General features: G+C 48.6%; 1 protein-coding gene across 6 annotated transcripts in view; it reads left to right on the top strand.

Moving 5' to 3' along the window:
- Nucleotides 1-15447, top strand: part of LOC147626487 (uncharacterized) — a 376917-nt gene that overhangs the window by 24031 nt on the left and 337439 nt on the right. For all 6 annotated transcript variants that reach the window (XM_086816550.1, XM_086816552.1, XM_086816551.1 and 3 more), the window contains 2 exons: nt 12475-12573; nt 12658-12753. In XM_086816550.1, the coding sequence (XP_086672676.1) occupies nt 12475-12573; nt 12658-12753 (195 nt within the window). The remainder of the gene's footprint in view (nt 1-12474; nt 12574-12657; nt 12754-15447) is intronic.

Here is a 15447-nt window from a genome sequence, read left to right as displayed (position 1 = left end):
ACGATCATACTGCCTATTGCAGAGGGAGGTCTTGGTATTATTGATCCTGAGATGCAATGCCGCGCTTTACTTACCAAGTTCATTGTCCGTGGATTGTTTCCGGGCAATGAAACTTGGAAGACGCTCTTTATATCAGTCTTGTATACAGTGTCACCGCGCTTTGGTACCCGTGATGGTCATACTTGGTCTCCTGGTATTCGCTACATTTTTTCAGATGCCCCTCTGCACACTGATCATCTGTCACCATTTATGTGCTCTATATTACAGATTTGGACTTCCATGCGGCAGAGTTTGCAGCGTCGTCCTCCTGCTTCATTGCCAGAGATTGAGCGTCCGCCCCTCATTTGGAGTCCCCATGTCCGGGATGTAGAGGGTCGTCAGCTTGGACAGAGGACACACATTGACCGGGCTTCCTGGGATTGTGGGCCAGCTTCTTCTATGCTTGTTTGGTCTCAGTCACGACAGCTCCCGGGTGATTTTATTGCGGAGGAGTTCTCTATAGGCAGAGGTGTACTTCCACGGATGACAGAGATTGATGCAGCTATTTTAGAGCTTTGGGACCGTGCCATTCGGGGCTTACATATGATGCCGGACCACATTGGTTGGTTATGTATGTTTGGTGATCAGGGCACACCATCTCTTGTTTGGAGCTCTCATTGCTATTGGCCTATGCTATTTATTCCTGTGGGAGTGCCTGACTCCTTCGGCCATGTTAGATTGTAGTATCATGGTTTGGGATGCCCGGAGGAATTGAGGCAGTATGATTGGACACCCATTCGTGTGGTTGGTTCTTACAGGAAAAGGCGGGAGGTGGACCCATCTTTTCACATGGATATGGCCACCAGTTGGCGACTATGGATCTGGGAGGGACCCTGGTGAGTGGGAGTGGCCTTCTGTGGAGCCGAGGGCTCGGCACGTATCATTTTTTGCGTATTCAGTACGCATTGGGAGGCATTGCTTACTCCGTCGATCGCTGCATCGACCGACACGCTTGGGTACATGGCTGCATGCTGGTCTCTCCCATGCTTTCCTTACACAGTTTTGGACTTCCATTTGGGGCTAGAGGATCCCACGCAAGATCACTTTATTCTTTTGGATGGTTGCTCATGCGGGTCTTGCAGTTGGCACATGGGGTGCCTTGATGGGCCACGATCCCATCTGTGTCCGCTGTGATTTGCATGTTTCAGAGTCTCAGGCCCACTGCCTGTGGTCCTGTCCAGCTGCCTTATTTTTCGAGGGAGAGGATACAGATCCTGTTCTTATGCTTACAGCGATGGGGTATTCGCTGGGATGCCTTAGTATGATTCCGCCAGAGTCACGACAGATGGAGCATTGGCACAGGGACGATGTCTTCACTGTGATTGCTGCGATTGCGATGTGGAACATTTGGAGAGCTCGCTGTCTCCATGTTCTTGGTCACACACAGCCATCGACATGCGACACACTTGTCATGATATGGGTAGATCTGATCTGCTCACTACGCTCCATTTATGATGAGTCCTGTCGTCCGTCACGATCCGCTCAGGATAGACGCCAGGCTTTCATAGATGGGGGCGTTCGCCTCTTTTCTTCAGGATTGTCGGAGAACATGCTAGATGGGAGTACACCCCACCACAGTGGTTCATATTGCATACATCTCACGCACCGCCGTGATCTAGCACTGCCTACTTACAGGTCTCTGATTGATCTATAGTTTGTATGCCCCCTGAGTAGGCTATTTCTGGCACTCTGGGGATTTCTCATACTTAGTAATACAGATTTGTGCTCCCCAAAAAAAAAAAAAAGAGAGAGAGAGAGAGAGAGAGAGAGAGGAGCGTGTTGTGTTCAGCTCTGCGTGCCGCACCTTGGTTTGCAATCCCTAGCAGTCGCTTCCCCCCCCCCCCCGTTGTGGCTTGTTGGTGTGAGCTCCCTGCTGTCGCGCGCTCTGCTGTGTTGCTTCTTGCGCGCGCGTTGCCGCTGTGCTATCGCGTCATTGCTGCCTTGTTTACTTACGCTCTTCCGTCTCGCTTGCACCCTCTGTTGCTCCGCCTACTTTTGCAAGCTCCGCCCTCGCGTTGCTTCTCCGCCTGCGCCTGCCTGGTCTAGCGAGCTCCGCCGTCCTAGCTCAGCCTGCTCTGCCGGTCCAGCTTGCCCGACCCAGCCAGCCTAGCTTTGCCTTTTCAGCCCGCTCAACCCCGGCGTTCTCTCCCCTTCGGCCTGCATTCTCCAGCACGTAGCCTTACCCTAAACGCCCAAAATTAAATTAACCCTTCAGACCGCCTCCTCCACTCTCGTCGCCCCCAGGCCGCCTCCTCCCGGCTCGCTCAGGAAAATAAATTTTCAGGTTTTCTATAGTTTTAGCACACAGAGAGAGAGAGAGAGAGAGAGAGAGAGAGAGAGAGAGAGAGAGAGAGCCTCCGCTCTGGGACAGCGCCGTTCGTGGTCGATGCCAGAGCACATTGGCTGGTTATGTATGTTTGGTGACGAGGGCACCCCATCTCTTGTTTGGAGTTCACACTGTCACTATCCTATGTTGTTTATCCCTGTGGGTGTCCCGGACTGCTTTGGTCATGTCAGATTGCAGTATCATGGTTTGGGAGGCTTGGAGGAGTTGAGGCAGTATGATTGGATTCCCATTCGTGTGGTGGGGTCATACAGGAAAAGGCGGGAGGTGGATCCGTCTTTTCACATCGACATTGCTCCCAGCTGGCGATTATGGATTTGGGAGGGACGCCCCTTTCACAGTTGTATTGGGACCCTGGAGAGTGGGAGTGGCCTGCTGTGGACCCAGGAGCTCGTCATGCATCTTTCTTTGCATACTCTGTGCGCATCGGGAGACATTGCTTGCTTCGTCGTTCTTTGCATAGACCGACTCGCTTAGGCACATGGCTTCATGCTGGTCTCTCCCATGCCTTTTTGACACAGTTTTGGTCTTCCATCTGGAGTTGGAGAATCTCCCGCAGGATCACTTTTTTCTTTTGGATGGCTGCTCATGCGGGTCTTGCAGATGGCACTTGGGGAGCTCAGATGGGTCATGATCCCATATGCATCCGCTGTGATCTACATGTTTCAGAGTCTCAGGCCCACTGTCTGTGGTCCTGTCCTTCTGCCTTCTCCGTGTGGAGAGCAGTGGCTTTACTGCTCAGCAGGGCAGGGTTGCATGCAGGCTTTCTCAGCTGGGGATCTGTGTTGTGGCTTCTCCCTTGGCCTGGCCCACATATATTTTTTGAGGGGGAGGATACAGACCCTATTCTTATGCTTACATCGATGGGGTATTCGCGGGGATGCCTCAGTATGATCCCTCCAGACTCACGCTACTTGGAGCACTGGCACAGGGATGATGTCTTCACATTGATATCTGCGATTGCTATGTGGAACATTTGGAGATCACGCTGCATACATGTTCTTGGTCACACATAACCATCGTCACGTGACACCCTTGTCATGATCTGGGTGGATCTGATCCGCTCTCTATGCTCCATTTATGATGCTTCCTCTCGACCGTCTCGTTCTGCTCAGGACAGATGATAGGCTTTCATTCGTAAATGGGGCCGTTCTTCACTTTTCTTCAGGATGATCGGAGGACATGCCAGATGGGAGTACACCCCACCACTGTGGTTCATATTGCACGCCTCTCACACACCACCGTGATCCTGTGACCATACAGGTCACCCACTGATATTATGATTGTATGCCCCCACAGTAGGCCACCACTGGCACTTTGGGGATTTCTCATACCCAGTAATACAGATCTGTGCTTCCCAAAAAAAAAGAAAAGAGAGAGAGAGAGAGAGAGAGAGAGAGAGAGAGAGAGAGAGTGGCGTCCGACCTGGGGACTGTTGTTCCTGGCTTTGTGCGCCTTTCTGCTGGGCCTCCTCGAGTTCAGTTGTTTGCTTCTTCAGAGATCCCTGATTCCATTCTCGTCACTGGACGCGGTGGTTGCGGCTTGACCCAGCGCCTTTTTGTCACTGGCAGACCTGGCCAGTGTCTCCGGTGACCAGACCAGAGCCCAGCAACAGCACAATGGGAAGACTCCGACTCAGACAGACATTCCTTCCTTGAGTCGCCATCCCCCCCCTTCTGCTCCTGTTCCTCCAGCTGGGGAGTGGAGGCCAGTGCCGCGCCGTCATACTTTTCAACAGAGACAGCTCCACGACCTTCCTGCAGCGACTGTTGAGCTTGAGCCTTCTGCCAGGCCTCTTTCGCTGGCAGTCTCTTCGGTTCTTGGCACTCAGTTCTCCTTAGAGCCTGACCGTCAGCTTCCACCTGCTGTCCTTCAGGCTTCCCACTTTCCACCCTTACCCTCTCCTCGGGCATCCCCCCGATCTGCCCAGTCTCAGCCACCTCTCCAGATGGATCTGCCTATTGAGCCTGTCGCCATGCAGGTTGACGAGCGATCCCCTCTGCCTCGTCCCGTGAGGCCTTCTACTCCCTGGGCTTTACCTGCTCCTCCAGCTTCTACACCGCTGCTGCCCCTTCCTCCGCCACTTCCCCGAGTACCTCGTGCGTTCCTGGACTACAGCCCGCCAGCTTGGGGAGCAGATCGCGCTGAGAGCAGTGCTCATGAGTTAGGCCCCTTTGTGATCAGGGTCTACATGTTACAGCGATCTGCTAGAGTTACCTCAGGTTTTCAGTTTGTTGGTGGCCTCTCTAGTCCGCTACGTTCCTTTGTATTACCTTTTGCTGGCTCTGAGGTTTGGTCTGAGGAGAGTGTTTTACAGCATGTTAGTACTCACACTTTCTCCCAGTTGCAGGGTTGGCTTGGCTCTCCGCTCGATACGGCCTGGTTCCAGTCACTGTTCCCTCACTGTTGTGGCGCTATCGAGTGGCTGGATGCAGATTACTGTTTCTGTCTGCCGCCGGTTATTTGTCTACAGGACTCCTTCACGATGCCCTCCTCGATGAAGATATGGGGCGTCAAGAGGGTGGCTGTTGTTTTGAGATGTATGCAGATTGTGGTTAGTCAGTGGCTTGCAGATGTTCATTTTTTTGCCATGGGGAAGAGGATTGCACATCTTCCGCCGCAGGCTGGTTCTTTGGAGTTGACAGCTTCCTCCAAGAGGCAGAGATTGTGATGTGGACAGTTTTTTCTGCATTGTTACAGGGATGCTATATGCGCTTTTCATCATGGATGACATACTGCTTTTTGGGATGTAGTCTTGTGGTTTCCCTTTTCAGGAGTATAGACCGGCCAGTCACCTTGTTGGATGTTTATCCGGGGCTACTATGGTTGCCTTGCTGTTCTGGCCTCTATGGCTATGGTTATGGATGTACAGTTTCATGCCTTCAGATTGCCTTTGCATTGGCCTTGATGGATGTATTTGCGTTGGCCTTCATTTGGATGTACAGTTTTTTGCTCTTGGATGTACAGTTTTTACTCTCGGTTTTTTATCATGCGTATCCTCTCTTGGAATGTTAATGGTTTACGCACTTCAAGGTTAGTTGGGAACAGAGCATCCCGCCTCAAGAGAGAGATTGCTAGTGCCACTTCATCACCTGTGGACATTTTGATGCTGCAGGAGCATAAGTTGGCACATCCCGTTGGTCATCTTTTGGGCACTGGATCCCGTACTTACTGGTCACCATCTATTGGGGATTCTGGTCACAGTTGTGGGGTATGCATATCTATCAGCTCCGCCTTTGTGAGCTCGGTGTGTCAGCATGATATATTGGTGCCTGGTAGGGCAATGTTTGTGGTACTGAGGATTGCGGATGCTTGGGTTGGCTTCTTGACGATTTATGCTCCGACCCATGCTCGAGCACGTTCGGCTTTTTGGAGCCTCTTGGTGGATGCCATCTCTCCTATGCTTTTGTCAGTTGATTCTTGGGTTGTTGGAGGAGACTTCAACAACATTGAGTCTCCACAGGACTACCAGGCGGAGATTGCCCCTGTGTTGACATCTATTGCGCGGTCAGAGCAGGATGCCTTGGAGAGATTTTTGTTATGTATTCATGTTGTGGATGCGTGGCATACGCCTTCTTTTGCTCACCATCCTCGCTCCTTAAGCTTCTCATGTCAGCAGGGACGCTTACTAGAGAGGTTGGATAGATTTTATGTTGGAGATTGGGCTTCTTTCTTGGGTGGCTCCATCTGTATTTGCCCTGGCACTTCTATGTCCGATGATAGTCCTCTTTCTTTGGATATTACTTTTGCGCGTCCCCTTGCTGGGAGGCGGGGATCTAGGATTCCGGACAGATTGCTCTCAGATCCTGATTTATCTGATCGTGTTTCTCAGATATGTAGTGCTGATCCTATACCTCATGATCCCTCTACACAGTACTCACATGCTGAGTTTTTGGCCACCTGTATCACAGAGTCCAGCATCTCTTGTAGGGAGACCACCTCCGCTTGTCGTCGTGTGGTGGCCCAGCGCGCGCGCTCCTTGGTTGCTCCTTTAGCTTCGGTCCAGCGGCTATTACAGTCCCATCCGGGTGATGCACATTATGCTGGTACCCATGCTAAGATTCTTGCAGAGATTCGGGAGATTCAGGAGAGACGATTTGAGTTCTCCAGTCACATGACAGCGGCTCGTTGGGTAGCGCTTGGTGACAGGATGAACAAAGACTTCTTTTCTGCACACAGGGAGAGACCCTCTGGTACTTCTCTCCGTGCTGTTCTAGACGACCAGGGACTTTTGCAGACTCACCCTGACCGTGTTCTTGACATTGCTACCTCCTATTATGAGTCTCTTTTCAGTGCTGATCCGGTCACAGCTGAGATTGAGGATGCTAGAGATACTGTGTGGACTCATACGAGATGCTCGGTCACTGCTGGTATGGCGCGCACTCTTTGTTCAGAGTTTACAGTGCAGGAGCTATGAGAGGCAGTGGATGCTCTTGATCCCGTCTCCTGTCCGGGAGATGACGGTCTCACCAGACAGTTCTTCGTCACACATTGGGATGCTATCTCTGGGGTTCTGCTTCGCGGCCTACAGGAGATATATGATTCGGGTTCTATGCCACGTTCTCTTTGCTCAGGACTTATATCTCTTATACCTAAGGGTGGGGATACCACATTCTGCGTCAGTGGAGACCTATTACCCTCCTCTCGACGGTATATAAGATATTTGGGACTATGCTGGCAGCTCGGGTGAGACCTTTTCTTCCAGACATCATTCATGGATCTCAGACTGCTTTTATCCAGGATCGCAGCATCTTGGATAACATCTTTTGCTATCACCAAGCTGTCGAGTGGGCTCGCTCTACTAGCACCCCCCCTTGCTTTGTTGTTTCTCGATTTTGAGAAAGCCTACGACAGGGTGGACTGGTCTTTTTTAGAGGGGACTCTTTTGCGCATGGGATTTCCGCAGCAGTGGATCACTGGAGTCTCTGCTCTCTATAGGTCAGCATCGAGTGCAGTCACTATTGGGGGTTTTGTTGGCAGACCTTTTGACATCTCCCGCTCAGTGAGACAGGGATGCCCGCTGGCAGTATATCTATACCTTTTTGTGGGCGAGGCGCTTTCGGACTTCATTCATGCACGTCGGAGAGACATTCAGGGTGTTGCTTTGCCATTAGCAGGTGAGCGCGATTTGGTTGATCAGGAGTATGCTGATGATACTCTATTGATGGTTCTTTATGCCATTGCGACCCTTGATGCTACACGCTCCGTTTTGGATGTTTACTGCTTGGCCAGTGTTGCCTGCATCAACTGGCACAAATCATATGGTATGCTTGTTGGTTCAGATGATGCACCGACCTGGGGTATTGTAGAGGGGTTCACTTGGCTGCAGCCAGGACAGTCTTGTCGTTATCTGGGTTTTCAGGTTGGATTGGATATTACACCTCAGCAGCAGTTTGATCCGGTTCTGCAGTCGCTTCGTCGGAAGCTATGCCATTGGTCAGCTCAGCACTTGTCTCTTGCAGGACGGGCCCTTGTGGCCATCCAGGTCCTCCTGGCCTCTGTTTGGTACATTGCTTCATGCTGGATGCTTCATACGGGTGTAGTGCGGCAGGTGCGACGCCTGATCCGCAACTTTCTATGGAGTGGTCGGGATGGCACTGTAGACACCAGAGCTAGAGTTAAATGGGCGACGATTATCCTGCCCACCTCAGAGGGAGGACTTGGTATTATTGATCCTGAGATGCAGTGTCGTGCTTTCAGAGTCGAGTACATCCTGCAGAGAGACCACCTCCGCTTGCCGTCGTGCAGTGGCTCAGCGTGCGCGCTTTTTGATTGCTCCTTTAGCTTCGGTCCAACGGCTATTACAGTCCCACTCAGGTGATGCACACTATGCTGGTACCCATGCTGAGATTCTTGCAAAGATTCGGGAGATTCAGGAGAGACGCTCTGAGTTCTCCAGTCACATGACAACGGCTCGTTGGGTAGCGCTTGGTGACCGGATGAACAAAGACTTCTTTTCTGCACACAGGGAGAGACCCTCTGGTACTACTCTCCGTACTGTTCTAGACGACCAGGGACTTTTGCAGACACCCCCAGACCGTGCTCTTGATGTTGCCACCTCTTATTATGAGACTCTTTTCAGCGCTGATCCGGTCACAGCTGAGATTGAGGATGCCAGAGATACTGTGTGGTCTCATACGAGACGCTCTGTCACTGCTGATATGGCCCGCACTCTTTGTTCACGGTTTACAGTGCAGGAGCTACGAGAGGCAGTGGATGCTCTTGATCCCGTTTTCTTGCCCGGGAGATGACGGTCTTACCAGACAGTTCTTTGTCACACATTGGGATACTATCTCTGGGGTCCTGCTTCACGGCCTACAGGAGATATATGATTCGGGTTCTATGCCACGTTCTCTTTGCTCAGGACTTATATCTCTTATACCTAAGGGAGGGGATACCACACTTTTGCGTCAGTGGAGACCTATTATCCTCCTCTCGACGGTATATAAGATATTTGCGACTATGCTGGCAGCTCGGGTGAGACCTTTTCTTGCTGACATCGTTCATGGATCTCAGACTGCTTTTATCCAGGATCGCAGCATCTTGGATAACATTTTTTGCTATCACCAGGCTGTCGAGTGGGCTCGCTCTACTAGCACCCCCCTTGCTTTGTTGTTTCTCGATTTTGAGAAAGCCTACGACAGGGTGGACTGGCCTTTTTTGGAGGGGACTCTTTTGCGCATGGAATTTCCGCAGCAGTGGATCACTGGAGTCTCTGCTCTCTATCGGTCAGCATCGAGTGCAGTCACTATTGGGGGTTTTGTTGGCAGATCTTTTGACATCTCCCGCTCAGTGAGACAGGGCTGCCCTCTGGCAGTATATCTATACCTTTTTGTGGGCGAGGCGCTCTCGGACTTCATTCATGCACGTCAGAGAGATATACAGGGTGTTGCTTTGCCATTAGCGGGTGAGCGCGATTTGGTTGATCAGGAGTATGCTGATGATACTCTTTTGATGGTTCTTTATGCCATTGCCACCCTTGATGCTACACGCTCAGTTTTGGATGTTTACTGCTTGGCCAGTGGTGCCCGCATCAACTGGCACAAATCATATGGTATGCTTGTTGGTTCAGATGATGCACCGACCTGGGGTATTGCAGAGGGGTTTACTTGGTTGCAGCCAGGACAGTCTTGTCGTTATCTGGGTTTTCAAGTTGGATTGGATATTACACCTCAGCAGCAGTTTGATCCGGTTCTGCAGTCGCTTCGTCGGAAGCTATGCCCTTGGTCAGCTCAGCACTTGTCTCTTGCAGGACGGGCCCTTGTGGCCAACCAGGTCCTCCTGGCCTTTGTTTGGTACATTGCTTCATGCTGGATGCTTCATACGGGTGTATTGCGGCAAGTACGACGCCTGATCCGCAACTTTCTATGGAGTGGTCGGGATGGCACTGTTGACACCAGAGCTAGAGTTAGTTGGGCGACGATTATCCTGCCCACGACAGAGGAAGGACTTGGTATTATTGATCCTGAGATGTAGTGTCGTGCTTTACTTACCAAGTTCATTGTCCGTGGTTTGTTTCCCGAAACTGAATCTTGGAAGATGTTGTTCAGATCAATGTTGCACTCTGTGTCGCCTCGCTTAGGTACTCGGGATGGTCACACTTGGTCTGCCGGCATTCGCTATATTTTTTCGGATGGGCCTTTGCAGACATCTCACCTGTCTCCCTTTATGCGCTCTATTTTGGACATTTGGTCTTCTATGCGGCAGAGTTTGCGGAGACGTCCTCCTGCTTCATTACCTGAGATTGAGCGTCAGCCACTCATTTGGAGTCCACATGTATTGGATGCAGGGGGTCGTCAGCTTGGACAGAGGATGCACATTGACTGGGCTTCCTGGGATCATGGTCCTGCTGCTTCTATGTATGTATGGTCTCAGACACGTCAGCTCCAAGCGGATCTTATAGGAGTTCTCCATTTGCAGGGGTGTCATCCCTCGTTTGGCCGAGATTGATGCAGCTATTCCTCCGCTCTGCGACAGCGCCGTTCGTGGTTTACATGAGATGCCGGAGCACATTGGCTGGTTATGTATGTTTGGTGATGAGGGCACCCCATCTCTTGTTTGGAGTTCACACTGTCACTATCCTATGTTGTTTATCCCTGTGGGTGTCCCTGACTGCTTTGGTCATGTCAGATTGCAGTATCATGGTTTGGGATGCGTGGAGGAGTTGAGGCAGTATGATTGGACTCCCATTCGTGTGGTGGGGTCATATAGGAAAAGGCGGGAGGTGGATCCGTCTTTTCACATTGACATTGCCCCTAGTTGGCGATTATGGATTTGGGAGGGACGCCCCCTTCGCAGTTGTATTGGGACCCTGGAGAGTGGGAGTGGCCAGCTGTGGACGCAGGGGCTCGTCATGCATCTTTCTTTGCATACTCTGTGCGCATCGGGAGACATTGCTTGCTTCGTCGTTCATTGCATAGACCGACTCGCTTAGGCACATGGCTTCATGCTGGTCTCTCCCATGCCTTTTTGACACAGTTTTGGTCTTCCATCTGGAGATGGAGGATCTCCCGCAGGATCACTTTCTTCTTTTGGATGGCTGCTCATGCGGGTCTTGCAGTTGGCACTTGGGGAGCTCAGATGGGTCATGATCCCATATGCATCCGCTGTGATCTACATGTTTCAGAGTCTCAGGCCCACTGCCTATGGTCCTGTTCTTCTGCCTTCTCCGTGTGGAGAGCAGTGGCTTTACTGCTCAGCAGGGCAGGGTTGCATGCAAGCTTCCTCAGCTGGGGATCTGTGTTGTGGCTTCTCCCTTGGCCTGGCCCACATATATTTTTTGAGGGGGAGGATACAGACCCTGTTCTTATGCTTACATCGATGGGGTATTCGCGGGGATGCCTCAGTATGATCCCTCCAGACTCACGCCACTTGGAGCACTGGCACAGGGATGATGTCTTCACATTGATCTCTGCGATTGCTATGTGGAACATTTGGAGATCACGTTGCATACATGTTCTTGGTCACACACACCCATCGTCACGTGACACCCTTGTCATGATCTGGGTGGATCTGATCCGCTCGCTTCGCTCCATTTATGATGCTTCTTGTCGACCGTCTCGTTCTGCTCAGGACAGACGACAGGCTTTCATTCATAAATGGGGCCGTTCATCACTTTTCTTCAGGATGGTCGGTGGACATGCCAGATGGGAGTACACCCCACCACTGTGGTTCATATTGCACTCCTATCACACACCACCATGACCTTGTGACCATGCAGGTCACCCACTGATACTATGTTTGTATGCCCCCACAGTAGGCCACCACTGGCACTTTGGGGATTTCTCATACTCAGTAATACAGATCTGTGCTTCCCAAGAGAGAGAGAGAGAGAGAGAGAGAGAGAGAGAGAGAGAGAGAGAGAGAGAGAGAGAAGGGGGGGGGAGCGGACATAGAGTAAGAGGGCGGGGGCTGGAACCGTGACAAAGAGAGAACCGGGGGGGGGGGGGGGGGGGAGCCACAATAGCGAGCGACTCTATGAAGTGTGCTTTCCTTAGTGATGATCTCCAAGAAAAGGTTTATGTTAAGCAACCACCTGATTTTCTTGCAGGTAAAGAAGGCATGGTCTCTTTGACTTTGAAAAGCTTTAGCATTCAAGAAGAAGAGGTGAGTGCGACGGTGGTATAGAGGAGGGGGGGAGCTTGATTAAGCGCGAAGGACGGTGCAAATAAAGGGGGATCGACTGCGTGCAAAAAACCAGGGGGTGCGAGAGGGTGGAGGGATCGGGCGCGATGGAACAGTGGGCTCGAAGGAGAGGGGCGAGGTGAAGCAGCGAGTAGCAGCGTGGGACAGAGGAGGGGGGCAGCTTGATTAAGCGCAAAGGTGGGGAAGGATGGTGCAAAGAAGGGGGGACCGACTAGGTGAAAAAAACCAGGGGGTGGGAGAGGGTGCAGGGGTTGGGCGCGATGGAACAGTGGGCTCGAAGGAGGGGCGAGGTCAAGCAAGAGTACATAAATATGTTGATTTCAGTGTCGATATGGCATTATGAACTCAAATATTGTCTCAATGTAAAAATTTGATTGTGACATTCAATGTCTACAAGTTTTAGTAAACATTATGTCTTCTCTACCTTTACGTACGTATATATTCAGGAGGAGATGACCCGCTACAAAACAAAACGGTACCAGGTGATGTAGCAACACCTACAAGCAATGAAAAGATTGCAGCAAGAGGAGACGAAAAGACTCCAGGTGATGTCTTGATATGGCGTTATGAATGCAAATTTTGTTTCAATATAAAATTTGGATTCTTACATTCGATGTCAAAATGTGCAGATTCAGGTGCAGCAACATCAAAAACAGATGCAGGTGCAACAACAGTAATTATAGGAGCAGATTTAGGTGCAGCAACAACATCGAAAACAGATTCAGGTCAGTGTTCACAAAAAAAATATTATTTAAACCAATGGTGAAACCCCCTACTATAAATTCAATCCGGTTTTTCCCAAATTTAGCCGGTTTGAAAAAGACATTACAAAATTTTCTTCGATTTTTTCCAAATGTAATTTTTTGTTTCAAAACAACATTTTATAATATAACATTTGCTCCACACTTTTTTCTTAGTTTGTCTTGCATTCCTGCATTGCATTCCCGAAATATTACACAAATTTACAAGATAATATGTTTTATATATATATATATATATATATATATATATATATATATATATATATATATATATATATATATATATAGTACGTAGGTACCTACCTACATACATACATACAGTATGTATGTATGTATGTGGGTAGTCCTTGGAGGATTTCTTCTGAGATCTCCAAGTGACCATCACAGTATGTTAAAAGACCTATCTACACAATTGGCGCATGTGACTCATAACCTGCTTCCTCTAAGGGGTCATGATGATCTCGCCAGTCGCACGATCGATGAGGTATGAGTACCCCTCTGGCACCTCCTTGCCATATACTGTCAAAGTCCTATCTAGAGAACCCTCATCGCTTGAAGCCTCTAGCATCTCCTCTATAGTGGTTGGGACACTCCTCGGCATGCTCTGAGCACTGTGCAACGGAGGTATAGGAGAAACTACATCATCATCCCCGCAACAAGGATGAGACGCTTATGAAAGTCTGATATGATGAATACGTCGGCTCGAGGCCGATGCAATGGTATGCTTTGAGTGTGAAGGAGAGGTTTTTTGTGAGCGTGATCGTGAAGGAGGGGTTTGCTGTGAGTGCAATCGTGAAGGGGGGGGGTCAGAGTCACAACTCTATCCGTCACAACTCTAGCCACTAGTTTGAAGAACTAAACACTCCCTATATTTAGGGAAGTCATGCATAGTCCACATAAGTATGCGTCTAATGTAAGCTGTTTGTCTATCAAGACACTTGCTTTTGTCCACCACCTTGATGCCAGACCACAAATCCTTAAGCTCATCAACAAGCGGCTGAAGATATACATCCATATTCTTTACCTTGTAACGACCGGGCATTATCAAGCTCAATATCAAATGCCCCTTCTTGCTTGTCATCCATTATGGAATGTTATAGTTCACAACTACTACGGGCCAGACACTATATGTTGTGGATTGTAAACCAAATGGATTAACCCCATCCATAGCCAAACCAAGCCGCAGATGACAAGGATCCTTTGCAAAGTTTGGCCATTTCTCATCGATGTGCTTCCGTGCCATGCAATCTGCAGGAATGCATTGTATACCATCTGTGGAGTGATTTTGGGAATGCCAAGACATGAGACCTACAATAGAGCGGTACCTAAACATATTTAATTTGCAGTATTAGTGGATAATAGTTTTAACAAGTCAGCACTGATGTCTGGTGTTACAACAACTCATAGGCTCAAACTTAATATGGAGCCTCTTCTAGATGGTTCTCTAATTTTCTAGTGAATTGTTTGGGTTGTTTCAAAGTTATAATTTATTATAGCCCATGGAGTTTTTATTTTCAATGCTCAAACTTTGGTGTGAGCCTATTATTGCTAGCATTAAAATGATGATATATGTCTTTGATAATTATGGGTCGATAGAACCATACGCTCAAACTTAAGATGGAGCCTGTTCTAGATGGTTCTCTAATTTTCTAGTGAATTGTTTGGGTTGTAAATAGGCCAACAAGAAGTTGAAGATCATGACTCTCCAGCAAGTGGAAAGGAAGAAAAATCTCTCGACCTCCAAGAGAAACTAAATGATTCAAATGAAGGTAAGTGCTCTATAAGTATGAAAACAATATTGGTGTAGGTTGTTTTAACGGATATTAAGACAGGCTCAAAATTTATTTCTCTTGTGATGTTCTTGGAGCAATTGAAATTTATTTATAGTCTTAGTATGTTATGGAGTCTAAACCATGTAGTTTGGATTATTTCAAAGTTGTATTTTTAAAAATATTATTTCAAAGTAGATTAGGATTATTTGTTATCCTAATCTACTATGTTTCAATACAAAATCCTTTTATCATTATATCTTTAAAAGACTATTCAACTACTATTTTTAATATAAAATTATTTATAGTCCTTTATTATGAGATTCAAAATTTTGGTTGTAATTATTTCACTCAAAATTATCTATATTCTACAATATAGTGGTTCTCTACCACTCTTTCTCTCTCACACTCACTTCCTCACACCTTCTAAAACTATTTCCATCAAGTTTTGATAATAGAAAATTGTATTTAAATTGTTGAACTCTCTTAGTCTCTCTCTAGCTCTACACATTGCATTAGGTTTCAAAAAAGACAAATATACTTCTAAATCTCAAGGTTCCATTCTGCCATTGGGACTCGGGGATTCTGGGGATTGGAAGGGAGATAGTATGGATGATTGCAAAGCTATTGGATAACTATGGATGGATTGAGCTATCTGACCCCCTTAGATAAACTGATGTGATTGAAATTTTTTGGTAAATTTATTTAATTTTTTCAGCTGCCTGACCCCCTTAGATAAACTGATGTGTTTGAAATTCTACAATATAGTGGTTCTCTACCACTCTTTCTCTCAGGGTGCAAAAAATATCCTTTGGCATAGTCAAGAGTCGGGCAGCTGAGCCACTAAATGAGCAAGGCATTAGTCCCAAAGATTCAGGTCTTATTAAAC

This window comes from Cibotium barometz, chromosome 22 (genome assembly GCF_041138505.1).
Source record: "Cibotium barometz isolate CiBa-2024 chromosome 22, ASM4113850v1, whole genome shotgun sequence".
Lineage (NCBI taxonomy): Eukaryota > Viridiplantae > Streptophyta > Polypodiopsida > Cyatheales > Cibotiaceae > Cibotium > Cibotium barometz.
The sequence above is the reverse complement of the archived record's forward strand: the minus strand, read 5'-3'. Positions and strand labels throughout refer to the sequence as shown.